Source organism: Alligator mississippiensis, chromosome 13 (genome assembly GCF_030867095.1).
Source record: "Alligator mississippiensis isolate rAllMis1 chromosome 13, rAllMis1, whole genome shotgun sequence".
NCBI classification, from domain to species: Eukaryota; Metazoa; Chordata; order Crocodylia; family Alligatoridae; genus Alligator; species Alligator mississippiensis.
The window spans coordinates 4,874,264-4,892,692 of record NC_081836.1 but is presented as its reverse complement, the minus strand read 5'-3'; the positions used below and the strand labels follow the sequence as shown (position 1 = coordinate 4,892,692).

Sequence of the window (18,429 nt, the reverse complement as noted above, 5' to 3'; positions counted from 1 at the left end):
AGGTGCCTGAGCGGCGCCCGCTTCCGGCTTCCGGCGCCGCGGGGGCTGCCGGGATCGCGGCGGGCCGTCATGGCGGGCGGTGCGCGCCTGTGGGTGCCGCTTCTGCTGCTGTCGCCGCTGGTGGTGGCTGCCGTGTACGAGGACCAAGTGGGCAAGTTTGACTGGTGCGTGCGGACACGGGACACGGGCTGGGGGGCGCTTGGACCAGCCACCCCCGGCACACACGTGGGGAGGCAGTTTCCCAGCGCTTCATTATCCATTTGTAAGCGGCCCTCGCCTCACAACACGCCTCGCTACCACGAGTGGAGGCTGGCACGGTGTGACGCCCGCGGGACAGGGTTCACTGCCGTTGTTTTGGGTTGTTTTCCTTCAATTTAAGCAAACAGTGTAAAGGAAGGACACGCTAGTGTGACCTTATTATAGAAAAAATAATTTCTTTCCACATAAAAGCTTGGCATTTGTTTGAATATAATATTTCAACCCCATTAAGTGTGGTGCATTTAATTCCCCCCCCCCCCCCCCCGCCCCAATCAAATCCTTGTGGCTGTTGGGACATAAAAAGGTTCATTTTATGTCCCATTTAGCCACAAGGATTTAAGTGAAATATTCAGTGAGAATAAAAACATAAAATTAAAAAGTACCCTTGTGTTAATGGTATGTCCCAATAGCCGCAAGTACGTATGTCAACTGAAATATTCAGTGGGGCCAAAAAATATAATTAAAAAGTACCCCCCTGTTAATGTTATGTCCCAATAGCCGTGAGTATTTCAACTGAAATATTCAATGAGGACAAAAAAATATATAATTAAAAAGTACCCTCATGTTAATGTTATGTCCCAATAGCCACGAGTATTTCAACTGAAATATTCGGTGAGGACAGAAAAGGGTGCCATGGGGTGCTGCACAATATCAGTGCTGTTAGGGGTGCAAACACGATCCGCGAGGTGAACCCAGGGATTTAGCGCAGGGATTCATAGCGTTAAAAGGAGTCCGACCCGTTGTGGTTTTTCTGAGTTTTTGCAACAGAAGAATTGCTCTATAATTTTTCTGTATTAAAAAAACAAAACAAAAACCCCAAAGAAAACCCAAAAACAAAGCTTGCATTTTCCAAGGGGTACCTGAAGTCTTTCAAGTCTGAACTGTCACTCTAGCTCAGTCTGAACTTCTGTAGAATTGGGTTTGGCATCGAGTCCCAGGCCGTCAGAGTTCAGCTTCTCTCTGAAGTGATTTTCTCCACCCCACAACTAAGAAGGAAATCGGTCTGCTTGCTCTCTGCCAGTCCTCATCAATGGCATTCGTGATTGCCCTGTCTTTTGTGTTATAGTCATGTACAGGTGCTCCTCGCTTAACGTCGTACTTACGCTCTTGAACTATGCGACTTTAAACGAGTCCAGTTACGTCACGGTAGTTACCTGTTAGCAGGCGGCAACCAAACAACGCTATAACTGAACATTGCGCGACTTTAAACGAGTATGTTCCCTAATAGATCAGCAACGTAATAACGGAACAACAATAAGTGAGGAGTACCTGTACTCTAATTTTTATCATCCTTTTCCTATTCACAGTTTCTAGGGTCAGAAGGGACCTGAACAGATCATCAAGTCCGACCCCCTGCAGGAACGAGTGTAGGGATCATAATACCCCAGCCAGATATCTATCCAGCCTCCTCTTGAAGGCCCCCAAGAAGGGGGTTCGTGCAATACGTTCTTTTTGTTTCTTACACCTTTACTGAATCTTTTCTTCCTTAGGAGACAGCAGTATGTGGGAAAGCTCAAGTTTGCCTCCTTGGAAGCCTCGCAAGGGTCCAAGAAGCTTATTGTGGCAACGGAGAAAAACGTGATGGCTGCTTTGAATTCCAGAAATGGAGAAATCTGTGAGTGGAGCATGGCTTTACATGTTAGGCTGTTTACTACCTCACATTGCAACTAGCACATGTGGGGCCAAAATTAAGCCATGATAGATATTCAAATTGAAAAATTACAGTTTGTTTCAAAGCTTGAACTTTACCCCTCTTAACATGAATTAAGTGGTAAATGTGGTGAATGAGACATGGCTTTAGCTTTTCTAGAGACAGGAGCCTGCATGTTTCTCTCTCTGCATTTGTCAGTTTTATTTTTTTCATGCCCAGGGGCTTTGTTTCCCATCTTCAAATATCAATTGATTAGATGCTGATATGGCATGTCTGTGCCTTTGCTTATATCTAGATCTGTTCTTAACCAACATAGTGGGACCAAAAACTAAATGGGGCATGACATTTGAACTCCTCTCTTTCATCCCTCAGACTTATTCTTCCAGGTTACAGATGAGGCACATTTCAGAGGCAGTTATGTGAAAGTTTGTGTTGGTGTTGCTCATGTTGTACCTGCTCTGTGGTTGAACAGATGTTGTCAGTCTGTAGCACTGTCACCTGGTACCTTTTATCAGCATGACATTGGAAAGGAGATGGAGGCGATTCTAATGTACGCGTGGGGAGATGGAAGCTTGTTCTTACTTGATGCCTTGTTTCTTTCAGTGTGGCGCCATGTGGATAAAGGGACTCCTGAAGGAGCTATAGATGCCATGCTGATCCATGGACAGGGTAAGCAAAGCATTTAGGCCTTCCAGTGTGACACGTGTTTGGTTTTACAGAATTATAACTGAGGATTCGATACAGGGCTAAATGTGCTAGAGCTCATGGCTTTGATCCTGTGGTGGGGACAGACGTTGTTAATGTGTACTTACTTCTTGGCCTTTCCTCTTCTGTGTGGATGAGCATTATTTCTTACTGCTCTGCTGTGTTGGATTTGCCATGTGGTGCAGGCTAGGACTACAGCTACACAAAATGTTTTTTATGATTTGTGCTCATCCCCCTGGGCCTTTAGTGCCAGGAATAAAGTGACTTACAACACACAGCATTGTCTGGAAATTACATCGTGACCACCCTCACTGCTGTGCAGCTGACCAGCTGACAGTTGGGTAACTGCATATGCCAGATGTGTTGTACTGTCCTTCTGGTGTGAGTAGAACAGTAATTTGTAGAATTAGCAATGAAATAGTTAATGAAGTCAACAAAACAGTAATAGGGTTGTTCTCATGCCAATTCCAGATGCCATTACTGTGTCCAATGGTGGGCGTATTCTGCGTTCCTGGGAGACAAACATTGGAGGACTGAACTGGGAAACATCACTGGACACTGGCAGGTGGGAACTCTTGAGTAGACCGTTAATTCAGAAGGGGAAATTTGCTTTCCCTGTAGGTATATTTTAAGGAAAGTAGCTCAAATGTCGCTAATATGACACCCGAGGGATTATTGGAGGGCTGCTGAATTTGCAGTTTGTTGTTAAAAGGAAGTTTAATACTTGACCCTGTAGTAACCTGGTATAGTTCTTGCTGCTGACCAGCTTGAAGAGGAGGGAATCTTGGCAGGAGAGTGAACTGCCTTTTTTTTTTTTTTTTAAATCTACATCAAAATGAGGCTAAAGATTTTGTATCTGGGCTTGTCAGATGCAAGACACAATTAAAACCCTGAGTTAGATTAGAGTTTCCTGCTTGTTGATTGAAACTGTGATTGAAATCACTTTGAAATCAGTCCATAGTGTCTATCTCTAGAGAGCTGTCTGTTAAAGTTCTACACTGTCAACTGTACAGAATGGAGGGTAGCTATTTTTTGGGGGGGAAAAATGTTGGTCATAGCTACTGTGGTGGGGAAGAAGATGGCTGTTTTCTGTTACTTAGTGGTTGCTATGGCTCCAGGAGCTAGGTAGTATCTCTGTGTTCATCACTTCACTCCCCATTTCTGATATGTGCTTAGTTTCCAGGTGGCTAGTTTAGTAGGTCTGCAGGATGTGGCGAAGTACGTGGCTGTCCTGAAGAAGTCTGCCCTCTCTCTTCATTACCTTTCCAATGGACACCAGAAATGGGCGGAGCATTTACCAGAAAGGTAAAAATCTGAAACAAAGTACTTGAGGATCACATACAGATCACTGGTTCAGAGCCTGTTTTCTACTGTGGTACCTGTGTGCTTTTTTAACTGTGCATGTATGTCATCAACCAAATGTAGGGGTTTGTTCCTTCTCCTGTTATATCTCTGTGAGCATATAGATCTCGAGAGAGGGACTGTATGAAGAGAGTGTCCATCTGCCTAATATCGGGAGGGAAGTGGGGGCTAGTGCATCAAAATGAATGGGCACATTTCTTTTTGCTGGCTTTTTAGTGCTGGCAGATTATAAACTATGGGTGTTGTGATTTGTGCATAATACAGTACTTACAGACTCGAGAGAGCAGTCATGTAGTATCTTAGGGCAGTGGAACAGAAATCAGTCAGGAGCAGGAAGCTACTAATAAAAGAACTGTATTGACTATAGCAAGCCACTTTGCACCATAGCAGCTTCCAGTCAGAATGTCGGGGCCTACTATATGGGGCACTGGAACATAAAACTGAGGAAAAGGAATTCCTAAGGCATGTTTGTGTCAATGTGAAGAATTTTTCTGGTTGACTACATTTTTGGTGGTTTACACAGTCTTTCCTTGTGAGGCTTATGTCAACATTGAACAGGGCTGTAGAACAGGGAGCTTTAAGCACAGGTTTGAGTGCTGTACAACGTGATTTGTTGCTGCTGCTTTTCTCACAGTGAGAGCGCCCAGTACCAGCTGTTGTATTCCTATGGAACCGGGGTGATATATTCCATTGGATTTGTTCCTCGAAGCCATTTGAACATTCTGACCTTCAGCCTGGAGGATGGAGACATTTCAAAACAGGTAGATTTTGTTGATTCAGGATGGGAACTCTTGTCACCATATTGGCTCTAGAATGGGTCCTGTGTACCAAAAGTACTCTCATCTTTAGCACGGTAGCTAGGGAAGTTTAACTCTGTTGATGATACATGGATGAGATGTTATCCTCTCCCCATGGAATAGCATGGGGACCCAGAAGCTGAATTTACAACTGCATGTCTTCAAAGTTTGGTGGACTCACGGCAAAGTTGAGAGCAGTTAGGTTTCGGTGTCAGATTGATGACAATTTCTCCTTGAGTTACAGGTTAAAATGATGCACTCTTGGTTGATAAATTAAATTCTTCTGGTTTTTTATGTTGGCTTTTATTGGCGTAACTAAGACAAGTGTTGACGTGCACACTAAGCCATGGACCGCGTGCTATCCAGCAAGATGGAAGCAAACTGACACAGCCAAGTTTCCCCTTGGAATTTCTTTGTAGGTTTGCAAACCTGCCATATCTTTCTTGCCCAACAGATAAGAGTTTCAGCCCCCTGGATGAAGAGCCTGAGTGGTGCCTGTAATGTCATAGGGGAGGCAGTGCTGGTGTGTGTGGACACCGATACACATTCACTCTATGCTCTATCTCTGGAGACTGAACACGAGATGAAACAAATCCCGCTACAGGTAAGCCACCCTCAAATAGTCTTCCACGCACAGCTTACTTGAGGTTCACTTAGCCAATCCAGAGTACCAAAGTCAGGGTCACCAATTTCAGGAGTGTCCAGCGTGTGTGTGTACTGGGGGAGGAGACTTTAATACATACCAGAATAATTTGGTGGAGGGAGAAGAGATCGCATCCTCTCTATCTAATGGTAGTTTCTGTGCCCATGTTTTTAGTTCTTCAACTTTTCCTGTGATGTCTTGTCATGGGAACTGGTCCTTCCTGCAGTGTCAGTTGGGAACCTTATAGACACTCCAGAGGTCCTCACTGTGCCTCTACCTATAGCCTGATGTAGTCTACCTCAATGGTAGGTCATTGGGCCATGGTAGATTCAGAACCACTGGCCTAACTCTTTGTAAAGCTTGGATTGCTTGTGGGGAAGGGATGCATCTGTTCTGGTTGTCTAAGAATTTCAATTTCCCCCTTTTTTTTTGTTCCTTCTCCCAGTCACTTGACCTGGAATTTGCTGACAGATTTCAGCCGAGGATATTAACCACCCAACCCAGTCCTGTCAGTGTCTCCCGGACTCAATTTTTCCTGCAGCTATCTTCAAGTCGCTTCACATTGCTACAGTACAAACATGGCCTGTTAAGTCACCTCCGGGACTTCCAGCAGGTAAACAAGGCAAATATTGCGATGGAACTGAACTGAAGTTGAAATTTCAGTGGATTTGAGAGTAGGACTGGCTACGTTCATCGGGGAAACAAGTTCCTGTATAAATCACGCATTAAACATTATGAAAAAATACACTGAGTTTCAATTATGCCTTCTACAGCAGCAGTTATCTCACCTATGTTGTTTTTAAAATCAGTTTAGGGACATTGTGCTGCTGACAGTTGTAAACATAGAGTAAGTTTACTAATACCGGACTTGGGCTGGGCAAAGAGCCTTAATACTGTGGGTGCTGGTAGTTCCAGTGGGCTAGTGGCTACAAAGGATTGTAACCTGTTCTGGCTAATTAGAGATAAGGTAAATCCTCAGTGATTGTGCTCGGGGATTATGAAGAAATCTGTTAGGGTTGTTGGCTCCCTTTCCACTCAAACTCGTCTGCAGTTCAATTCACTTCACTACAGTGGGGACCACTCTTCTTAATTCCTGCTTAGTTTAAGTCTCTGAACATGTTCTTATTTCTGCTCCTTCCATTTTCAGGCAACTTTGGTGAGTTTTGCAACAACTGGGGAGAAGACTGTGGCTGCTGTCCTGAGCTGCAGGAATGAAGTGGTTAGTACAACCCAGTTGCACAGGGTATATACCCAAATTCCATGTAGGATCTAGTTGATGCAAGCAAAGTGCAAAAATTATGCAAAGTGGACTGATGCTAGCTGATAAAACTTAGGCAAGCATAAGCTTCATAGACAGACATGGCTTGAGGTTGGACTCCCTAAGTATTCCTCTCTGAGGCTGTGACAAGTTGATTTCAAACGACCCTCCCATTTTCTAGGGTTTGTGAGCTCCAAAGTTACCTTTCATCTCCAGATTAGCTGTGGGAACAGCCAGACATAGTAGCCTGGATGGAGCTAACTAAATAACTTCTCCCCTCAGCTAGTGGTCCAAATATCGTGTTAGTAACTTGTATGGGGCTAGATACAGAAGACTCTTGCTGCTGTTTTGCTAGGTGTCATTGCAACCTCTTTGTAGTCCTGAGTTAACCGGGAATTCAAACAAGGCAACTCAATTAAGGAGGCAAAGGTACACATCCTATACATGTAAAATATAATACACATGTTCTTTCACAGATATTACATAGCTTTCTCCTTTATCAGTATGACTATCATTTGCCCAAGTCTGGCAGAGCTGGGAGAGAGAACTTGCTTTTGTGAAAAACTTAGGATGCTGTGTTCTCCATGCCTTTGTCATGTTTACAAGCTCTGTTTCTATTCTCACATTCATTGCAGAAATCTGCAAGTCCGGATGGCCTTCATGCTGGAGACACTTTGGGACATCCCCATAGGCCGGTATGGACATTAGCTCATTCATAGGAATTAAAGGCATTTTTTGTAATCATTGGTCTGCTCCTCTCTGTTAAGCATAAGAGGCAGAATGGAGGAGGGACACTGTTATTCTGGAGAGTAATATTTGTGCAACAGTTTGATTAATTTTTATGCAAAAGCACCTTTGGGCTGTGTATTTCCTGAAACCATTCCGCTGGCTGAACACAGGTTCTCGGCCTTTAATTTAAGGACTGCTCTTCGGTAGACCCCCATTTCCCATCCTAAAAAGGGAAACTGCTTTTTAAATATAGAAGTTTATTTAGAGTTTCCAGTGTATTTAGAAGGAAAGTGTGCTACTTAGTACTTGGAGCAGGGCACCAGGAAATATGGATTCTATGTCCAGATTAGCCACTGATATTCTTAGTGATTTAGCAAACATTTTAGAGCCATTTGTGCCTCAGTTTGCCCATTAATTTGATGCCATGTATCTGAGGCACTGAGGCTCAAATGATTGCTTATAAAGTACTTTTTAGATCTTAATAGAAGAAATAACACATTATAAGAACCTGCTCTGTGGTGTGTGGGTTTGGTTCCCACCCCCTGCTGCCTTCCTTTTTTTCTTTTGCAAGTGGGATTAAAATTACAGCAATTGCTCTCAGGAAATAAAATTGGAAAAGCTAATATTACTTGTAGTTTCAGTTACTAGCCTCAAACTGGTGTGCGGTGTTACGTGCTGTTAGACACTTGCTGTGTTCTGCTGCAGAAAGCCTGCACTGTAGGGTTGGGAAGTGATCCCTGTAAGTAGTTTGTTCCGAAGCACAGTATGCAGTTATCTGTGAGAAAAGGCTGTGTGTAAGTGTAGATTGTGCGCATTTAATTCAGCTTGTTTTTGCATAATGTTCTAGGAATTCCCGGCCTGTTCCAACCACACCTACAATATTAACCTCTATTTGGTTGAAACTGGGCAAAGACTGCTGGAAACCACAATAACCTTCAACTTTGAGCAAAGCGGTGCCAGGCCTGAGCAGGTAAGATGGGGCCTGTCACTGAAAGGGGGGTGGATGGGAGTTTCTCTTGAACTCAGTCATAGATAAACCCTGAGTCTTACTGAAGTCTTTCTGCTGCTGCTCTTCCACTCAAACAGAAAAGACTCTTATCTGAGGCAGCGTGTCCGTCAGATAGGACACTCTTCTGAGAATCAAGGAGAGCTGGATTCTCCTTTTCCCTATAAAACTAACTTATTGTTTGGTCCTGACCAATTTACTTCACTTCCTGTGTGTTAATTTCCACAACTGGAAAATGTGGTTAATGGGATTTGTTCACATATGTAAAATGCCAGAAGTAGTAAAGGTGGAAAGTACTGCATGAAATGGTAGTTCTTCTTAACTGCCAGGGCTAGATAGAGTTCTTGGGGTCACTCTTAATGAGAAGTGTGCAAAACCCCATGTACTAGTGCTGCACATGAGCCAGGTGTGGTGTTAATGCTTATTTTGGATTTAGCTTCAGGACACAGCTGGATTGGACTCGAAGAGTCAGGATGATTTTATAGGCAGAGAGGAGCCTTGAGGTCATGCAAAAGAATATTGCCAACCACCAAAGAGCTGTTGCATTTGCTGACCTGCTCTTTGGTTTTCTTATGTTGGTCTCAGCAATTTACGATACCTGGAGGACCATAAGTGCCATATACAACCAGACTAGTCTGACCAGCATATAAATTAGCCTTTAGCCTTACAGTACGCATCCATTGGTTGCTTTCAAACCTTAAGTAGAACAGAGTTTACTTAACTCCTTTTATTTTGGTCTTACTTTGTGGGTTGAATTGTATATTTCTCATCCAGCAGTTGGTTAAAGCCTTCCTTTCCCTTTTCCTTGTAACCCCTCTTCCCAGCTGTACATCCAAGTCTTTCTGAAGAAAGATGACTCTGTGGGCTACCGAGCTCTGGTGCAAACAGAAGACCACATGCTTGTGTTCCTCCAGCAGCCAGGTAACTTGGAACCAGGTTGGCTGGTTATCCCTTTTCTCCTATGTAGACTCAAGGAACATAGGACTTGGGTTGTGGAATCCAGCCCTGTTGTTGCATGCAGACATGTCTTTTAATTACTGAAGTTTGAATGGTGTCAGTTCAGCGATCGTTGTAAAAGTTACTTAGCCATACCCCATGGATGAGAATGAAGACTAACAATATATTGCCCCCACAACTTCAGTTTTTCTATAGTACCACAGGTGAGAATCCAGTTACATCACATTCTTAAGGGGGTTGGAGGACAGGGGAGTCTAGCTGGCTTTAGTTAACTTGTCAGGAGTTCATGGTTCTCTCTGCTCAGAACTTACTACAGGATAGTGATCTAAGTCATATCATGGTTATTCTTCAAGGCCCCAGCAAAGGAAGAAGGGACTCTACTTAAGCAAATAATGTTACCCTACAGTTGGGTTTGAAGGTCATCTTAGTGACTTGAATCTCAGGCCTTGCAAGAATGTTTGTGTTTGAACTTCCTAGCTCAGATGTAAAGAAAAAAATGGTTTGATGACTTCAGTGCTTTCCGGACTCTTCGTAGTTCAAGTCATTGGTATGTCCTTTCAGGAATAGCTATAGCTTAATAAAATGGTTTTCTTGTCACTGATTAGATATTGCTATATATTATACAGTAAAAATAGATATCCCAATTGGTTCCAAAATGTAGCATTTTGCATGTTGTGATGAAACACACATTTACCTTTTGAGAGCCAGATGGTGAGTATATCAGTCTTGAGTGTTAAGGATAGTTGGCAGTCCATTTTAAGTGGCTAGGTTTGAAAGAGCTTCTGTTCTGTCAGTTTTCTGTGCTGCATTCATTGCTGAGAAGGGAAACACATTTGTGCTTTTCTTTGATTTGCCTCTGTTACCTCCTTTCTGTATCCCTTCAGGAAAAGTTCTGTGGAGCAGAGAGGAATCGCTGGCAGAAGTAGTAAGCTTGGAGATGGTGGATCTACCCCTGACAGGTGCACAGGCTGAGCTGGAAGGGGAGTTTGGAAAGAAAGCAGGTAATAGCCAAGGCTTCACTGAGGGGAAAAGTTTAAACTGCTTGAAGGGGTTTAGTTTTACTATTTTTTTTTTTTACCCGTTAGTATAGTTTCAGCATCTTTATCCCTAACATTGGGATTTCACCTCCCAGATTTTCTCTGTAGAAAGTGTGAGCAAAGCTAACTGAAATGCACATGATTTTCAAGGCTTGGAGGAGTCTGTCTAGTTCTCTTATGCAGCTAGATCATGCATGTTCTCTAGCTATGGTTTCTCTGAACACAGTCTTGTAAGGAATTTCAGCCAGGTGACTCTTTCCAAAACAGTCCTTTTAGTCTCCTTTGTTGTCCTACTCTGAAGAGTGAATTGTTAATTGCCTTTTGTTCATTTGTTTTTTTTTTGCTGTCCTGGATGCAGCTATTCAAGGTAACCTAAGTGGTCATACAGTTCTTTCCTGTCCTTTTTGACAATCTCTTTTCTGGTGGGTCTTTGTCTTCCTTGTGTTTCTGAGTGCAGAGATGCAGTCTCAGCATGCCCATTAACTTTAGTTGTTTAGATGAATGGCTAGGGTGAAAAACCCAAGGAAGAGACTGATCTCAAGTCAAGCCTCCTTGTAAAGTATAGAGTGCCTGGGCTATGCACCATGCTGGGGGCAGGGGGTTGGTTTAATGAAGGGGTGGCACTGGGATCAAATATGATTTGCTTATCATGAAGGGTGAAGTAGAGAGTTTTCTTACTGTATAAATGGCAGCACATGACTTAGACTGTGGCTGTGATTGGCTTTGCTGTGTGTTCATTTCCCCCACTGTGATTATTCCTTTCTACACTAACTGTTGTCACTGGCCTCTTTGCAGATGGCTTGCTGGGGATGTTTCTGAAGCGCCTGTCCTCCCAGCTCATCCTGTTACAGGCCTGGACTGCTCACCTCTGGAAGATGTTCTATGATGCCAGAAAGCCACGAAGCCAGATTAAGAATGAGATCAATATTGACAATTTGGCTAGAGATGAGTTCAACCTACAGAAAATGATGGTGATGGTGACAGCCTCAGGAAAGGTGAGGGGAGCAGGGCTTGGAAAGCTGTTCCTGGTCCGTAGAAAACAATCTCGGTGAGGGGGCTGGAATTCAGTGTCTGGGACTCGTGCTAGGGTAGGAAAGGTGTGAGGATACCAGCAGTATTTTATTGCGGACAAGGAAAAGACATAGGTCTTTCCTCTTCATCGTAGCCCAAAGCTCAATGCAACTTTTGGATGTGAAAGACCTTCTTTTACAGGTGTTGGCTTTCCTTTTGTCTCTGTCCATCAGCTCTTTGGCATTGAAAGCAGTTCTGGCACCATCCTATGGAAGCAATACCTGAAGAACGTGAGGCCTGGCTCTTCCTTTAAACTCATGGTCCAGAGAACTACAGCCCACTTCCCACACCCTCCACAATGTACACTGCTCGTTAAAGACAAGGTGAGTCTTTTGCCCCACACCTCACACGGGTTTTAGTTGTATAGAATTGAAATTCCCCCTCGCCAGCCTCTACCCTTCAGAAAAGTAGCTTTCACTATGATTAGGCCAAAAAGAATTGAACAGGCAAGTGATGGGAAGAGAGGTGCAAAGAAACACTCAAAGCAGCAAGGCCAAAATATCTGGCTTGCTTTTTAAATGTGTTTGTTCTACATTTTAAGAGAGAATTTCGCCCTGTGCCTTTGCTAGCTGCATGTAGAAAATAAGAGCCTGTGTACATTAGCTAGATAGAAAAGGCTACCAGTCACCAAGCAGTATGTTAGCTAAAGGAAAGGCATCTTCATTTATGTTGGACAGAGTATGTGTAGGATCCAGTCAGAACTTAATATAACTTATGTGGTACAGTGGAATCAGCTGAGAACAGGGAGTTTCAATACCCAGCACTTTCACCTATAGGAAGGGGGCCCAGGGAAGGAAGGAAAGGGCTGTTGGGAGTTAAACTCCAGGTATAAATGGGCCAAACTTGCAGACAGATTCAGAATCTAGGAGAAACCCTGACTCTTTTCTTTGTTTGTGCTTCAGAGTTTCCCATTGCATTGTGTGTTTTAGGAGACCAAGATGAGCTCCCTCTATGTCTTCAACCCCATCTTTGGGAAGCGAAGTCAGGTGGCTCCCCCAGTTCTAAAGCACCCAATCCTTCAGACTTTGCTTCTGCCCATCATGGATCAAGACTATGCCAAAGTGTTGCTTCTAATTGATGATGAATTGAAGGTACTTGCCACCACAAGGCAACTTATTCTCCATCTCCAGGATAAATCTCTCCCCTCGTGGGTCAGGGGATAAAAATGTTATCAAGCTGCAGTTCACAAAAGAGATGAGACTATCTCGAGGGGACTTCGTAAAGATAAAACTCCATATTAAATCATTTCTTTATCCATGTAACACAGAACCCTTTTCTCTGCAGTGAGTGGCACAGCGCTCTTCACTGCATTTGGTTATCTCACACTACAGGGCAAGCTGATCTGTATCCAAAAATGGAATTGTTCTTGCACTTGAAGAACATCTAGAGAGCCCATCTAGTCATGTGCTGATTGGCAAACCTCCCTGGTTGTTTAGACTCGCACCTATATTTTTAATCTGCGTCAAACTGGCTGTCTTTCTTACCAGCCAGCATAGGAGAGTAGTGCCCTCTGCCTTTGTTTTGCTGAATTCCACCTTTTTGTTGAGCAATAAAAGTCCGTGGAATTTACATCTGTGGTAAATCTGATCCAGTGAGTTTCATTGGACTCGATTACTTTTACTTGTAAATTTGTAAACATAGATGTTCACTGAGTTTTCTTTACCTTCCCAGGTTACAGCTTTCCCTGCAACTAAAAATGTCCTCCGCCAGTTAGAAGAAATAGCTCCCTCGATATTTTTTTACTTAGTGGATGCTGATCAGGGCAAGCTCTCTGGATTCAGGCTGCGAAAGGTATGGAAGATTTAAGGTGAACTCTGCATATGGGTTTTCAGTTCAGGTAGCCAGAAAATGATACAGAACCTAGATTGGCAGCAGGGTGTTTCCTTTGTGTTCCACCAAAGGAATGATACCGACTCTCAGTTTTGTAAGCAACAACTTTGCCTCAGAGGGTTATTAGTAGGATGGCTCTTTGTAGTGGTTAATGGGATTTTTGATGTGATGAGTGAGTGGTAGAGTTTGTTCCTGACTTCTTCCGGTTCTCCAAAGATTTGTAAGGTCTTTGTAAACTCACAATTGCAGAAATGCATTAGTGAAGAATCCAGACTCATCAGTGACTTCTTCCTGTAGGCTGGCAAGATTCAAAAAGAAGGAACAGTTCTTCCATATTTCTCTATTTTGCTGGTACAAAGCACTGTGGGGCTGAAAGAAAACGAGAGCACAGTTATCCAGACGTTCTTTCCCCTAGAGCCTTAAGTCCCTACTGCCTGTTCTGAGAAACTGGCTGTCCTAGACAGTATGCCAGGCCAGAGGGAGCACTGGTTTGATCTGGTGTGGTAAATCCAATGGAACGTTTTAGGAGCACTCCCCATTTGTTATGGAAATGGAGACTGTGTCTTTGAAAGATGAGATAAAACCACATATTGCACCTTGTTTCTATAGGATCTGACAACAGAGGAGAGCTGGGAGATGACCATATCAGCTGAAGTACAGAGGATAGTGACTGTGAAGGGAAAGAGGTCCAATGAGCATGTGCACTCACAGGGCCGTGTGATGGGTGATCGTAGTGTCCTCTATAAGGTACTGCAGACACGTGAAAAGTTGTGTCTTGTCCCGTTTGCCTTGAAAGAGAAGGTTTTAAATAAGCGTCTCAAAACTGTTTTGCTCCTCTTCTCTCCTGATCAAGGAACAGAGCTTTGTAAATCATATACCATTTCTAGGGGCTGAGTTATCACCTGAGATGTGCCAATTGGTGCCCTGCGATGCTAAGTTTGTATGGACATAATGGTATCTCTAAACTTTTGTAGAAGCTAAGACGAGTTGAATTTGGCATGGGATGTTTTCTTTGCGTGAGTGCTTTCAGAAGTTAAAGACCACTCACATCTCCAGTGATGCCTGGAGAGGATGATAGCTTTCTTGATCACTATCTGTGCTTAACAGTAAAGGTTTTTTTTCCTTGCATCTTTGGCCACAGAGGTCTGCGACCGTTTGCAGAAACAGGCATCTCTGTTTCTCTCTTCTCACCCTTTTAGTCTCTGAATCCTAACCTGCTCGCAGTGGTGACCGAGAGCATGGATACTCATCATGAGCGCACCTTCATTGGAATCTATCTGATTGATGGGGTCACAGGCCGGATCATCCACTCTTCTGTGCAGAAGAAAGCGAAAGGACCTGTCCACATTGTTCATTCAGAAAACTGGGTGGTGGTAAGGACAAGTCCATGCTTTTAATGCTTTGTGTTTGAGAAAGAGAGAGGCAGTTATCTTCACTGTTGGCATATTTGCTAACCTTGCTCTCACTGACTGCTACCTCTGTGTGTTCACTTGTGCCCTACTGCCTTGCCTGGCTTCCTGATCAGTGTCTTCCCCTTTATTTTAGTACCAGTACTGGAACACAAAGGCACGCCGGAATGAGTTCACTGTATTAGAGCTGTATGAAGGGACAGAGCAGTATAACGCCACAGCCTTCAGCTCCCTCGACCGCCCGTTCTTGCCTCAAGTCCTCCAGCAGTCCTATATCTTTCCATCTGCCATCAGTGCCATGGAGGCCACCATCACTGAACGCGGAATCACCAGCCGTCACTTGCTCAGTAAGAATTGCGTTAGGGCAGGGTGGAGGGTCTGAGTTACCTGCATGTCAAGTTTTGTATGCAAGGAAAAGGTCTCTGTGCAACGTCTAGGGCAGTTATCTGCCATGGTAATTCCTGGGCTTGTTTAAAAAAAAATATATATATATATCTTTAGGTAGCCAGGGCCCTTCATCCTGTATATAAACTCTGTGCTTCATGTATTCTTCTTGGCTGTGCCATGGTAGTTCACTCGCAGGCTGCTTTTAGAACAACATTTGTATGCAGATCTATGATTCAGCTCTTCTTGTCTTTATGAGCCTGCTCTTCATGGCTGGCAGGTAATGGTGTCTCCATATTCTGTAGCATGCATCAGGAGGCCAGCTAGATTAGCCCTGCGAGCTCTACTGCAGTTCACTTCTAAGATATACTTCTTTTGATGTACAGTTGGGCTTCCCTCTGGGGCAATTCTTTCCCTTCCGAAGGCTCTGCTGGATCCTCGACGCCCAGAGATCCCTACAGAACAAAGCAGGTAGGAAAAATGCCGGAGCAGTAACTCCTTTTTTCTCCCCTCACTAAGAATGGATTAATTAAACATGGTAGCCTGGAATGGATTAATTTTTTTAGCCATTCCATCTGGCCAGTTTCACAGTAACTCTTAATCTGAATATAGTGATTGCTGTCTTCTGGGTAATTAGATTGCATTGCTGCCAATCCAGGTTTGAGTAAACTGATGTGTAATACAGAAGTCCAGATAGGTTCTAAAAAGCATCTGTTGCTAGCATTCTGGTAATTAGTAGCTCACATAACTAACTGAGGTTCTTAGGATGATATTTCAACTGATACACTCCCAAAGCCTTGAACTGTACAAGGTCATGCAACTTAAGAGCCCTAAAATCTAGCTACAGCCAGTTCTTGCGTATCAAGTTTTTCCCCCTTCCTTCCTTTATCCACCACTGAATGACCCTGCTCAACAATCCTTATAAAGATTCCAGTCTAGTATCACCAGACTTGTGAATCTCAAGTAAGACTGCAAGAGCGTTCCCTCTGTATTGTGTTGAGTTGGATTTTGATCCCCTTCTGTTGTCTTTCAGAGAAGAGAACTTGATTCCCTATTCCCCAGATGTGCAAATCCATGCTGAGAGGTTTATCAACTACAATCAAACCGTATCTCGAATGAGAGGGATTTATACAGCCCCTTCTGGTCTGGAGTCTACGTGCCTGGTGAGTACAGAACAGGTGTACTTTGTAAAATCTGGCACTGAGGGATCTAAGAGGATGGTTTCAAAACTTCTTGCAAGGAGGAGGGTGTTAACTTCATGATAGCTCATTATTTCATGGTTTCATGAACTGTATTTTGCTTAATCGCAACCATAGATATAGATCTGTCACTGTGTGTGTGTGTGTGTGTGTGTGTGTGTGTGTGTGTGTGTGTAACTGGATTTGTGTTTTATGCTGCCCTAACAGCTAATGGTCTCATTTAGGTTGTTGCTTATGGGCTGGACATCTACCAAACCAGAGTCTACCCGTCCAAGCAGTTTGACGTTCTGAAAGATGATTATGACTACGTGCTGATAAGCAGCGTTCTGTTTGGACTGGTTTTTGCCACTATGATTACAAAGAGACTTGCTCAAGTGAAGCTGCTGAACCGTGCGTGGCGGTAAGCAGACGGGTGAAGGGGACACCGAGACTGGAAAAGAGGCTGACTGGGATTCTGAGTAGCTGATCATCTCCAGGAGTGCACACCATAAGTCGGCTTAAATATATGTTACAAACCGCACTGCTGTGAGGGAGGCAGGGATTTATATCACAGTTCTGCTGGAGGAGATTTAAAGGGAGGAGCTGCCAGTAGAGGAAATGTTTATTACCTCTAGGGAGATTTCCTTTCCAGGACAAGACATTTTAATGAGATTAAAAAGATTCATCAGTCAGCCCAGGACTTCGCTGAATTGGTCTGGAAAAAGAACCACCTATGACAGTTTTTTCTTCAAAGCCCCAAAATTTGGTGACTCCATTATTTTTCCAGAAGCACTTTCCCCAACCTTTAACAGAGATTAATGCCAAGATATTAAGGATGTATTTTTTTCCTCTCTAGTTTGGGGTGTACTTCCAGACCACATGATGGCTTGCCTCTTACCTGTCCCAAACACAACTAAAATCTTGGTAAGAAGGAGGATCCCTTCATTAATACCTGCTGTAGTAAGAAAATCAGAGTTTGTAAATGTGTGAGCTACTGTACATGGGGCATGAGAGGAGGGGACATTGGGTAAGTTCGCCAGGAGAATATCTAAATGATGCACGCAAAAATGCACACTAACTGATCAGCTCGTTTAAAGAAATTGCAATGACACAAGGGGAAGTTTGAGGGAAGATATTGGTGAATAAAACTTTTCCGTAGCCTTTATTTATTGCAACTGCACCGTATGGTCCTTCCTGCTTTTTAGTTTATTAAATGTTTGCACAACACAGACCTCGTTGCTTGGATGTTCCTGGGGATATTTTTCTCTGGTTAAAAAAAATATTTTGATGTGTGAGAGCAAACATGAGATGCCAGTTGCCTTGAACTGCATCTGTAAACACCCTGTGTTCACACTGAATAACTAAGTGATAACATGAAACTGGGCTTAAAAATGTTGGGGTTTTTGTTTTGCTTTGTTTGTTTGGGGGGTTTTTGGAGTGAAGAGACTTGCAATTTATTTTCCTTCCATGTATCATGGATGGTCATTCTTGGCATGAATTTTAATATTCAGTTTCTAATTTTAAGTTATAAGTTGTTCTTGGCACAACTTGTTGGGATATTAAAGGTATTTCGGCACAGCCCAATGCAGCGCTGTGCAGAAATACCCAAACGAGCTCAGGTACTAGAAGCAGTGTAACTTCCTCAGTGTAGTGCTCCGCTTGGGCTAATTGTCACTTCATTAGTATCAAGCTCCAGCTGGACTAAGCAGCCTGGGTGGAGTGCCTCGCTAATGCAGCTCTACTGTATCTGATATTCAAATAACCTTGGTTAGAAATAGCATCGCTATGGTACTGCACTGTGCTGTACAAACATACCCCAAGTGTTCACATTTATGGTGGGCAGCCTGCGTGCTGAAATGGTTGCAGCTTCGAACACTGAGCTAAAGGGCTTTGCTGCTTTGGAAGGAGCCTTTGTTGGACGTATGCTGGAGCGGGGTGTAACCAGATGGCCAGTATCTGTAATGAACTTGATTTTGTTTTCAACTGTGAAAGCGGTCTGCAGTTGTGTTGCGTCGCCTGGAGGACTGTGGGATCAGCCCTTTTGTATTCATGTGCAGGTCATCTAAATAAAAGCAGTTTGATCAGTAGCCACGAGAAACGTCGTGTATTTCTGTGAGAACGCCGTGGTGGTTGGGGTCTGTGGCTTCCCTGCAA

The 18,429-nt window shown here is 43.6% G+C and overlaps 1 protein-coding gene across 1 annotated transcript; it reads left to right on the top strand.

Moving 5' to 3' along the window:
- Positions 1 to 39: 39 nt before the first annotated feature.
- EMC1 (ER membrane protein complex subunit 1) lies at positions 40 to 18,362 on the top strand. The gene is made up of 23 exons (XM_019500002.2): positions 40 to 164; positions 1,749 to 1,873; positions 2,513 to 2,578; positions 3,086 to 3,179; positions 3,791 to 3,919; positions 4,611 to 4,737; positions 5,228 to 5,377; positions 5,862 to 6,029; positions 6,564 to 6,635; positions 7,310 to 7,369; positions 8,251 to 8,373; positions 9,234 to 9,330; positions 10,251 to 10,367; positions 11,199 to 11,398; positions 11,648 to 11,797; positions 12,404 to 12,565; positions 13,146 to 13,265; positions 13,914 to 14,051; positions 14,504 to 14,677; positions 14,850 to 15,060; positions 15,484 to 15,568; positions 16,131 to 16,260; positions 16,521 to 18,362. Exons 1-23 carry the CDS (start codon positions 70 to 72, stop codon positions 16,698 to 16,700), a joined length of 2,973 nt encoding a protein of 990 aa, XP_019355547.1. The 5' UTR covers positions 40 to 69; the 3' UTR covers positions 16,701 to 18,362.
- The last annotated feature ends 67 nt before the right edge of the window (positions 18,363 to 18,429 follow it).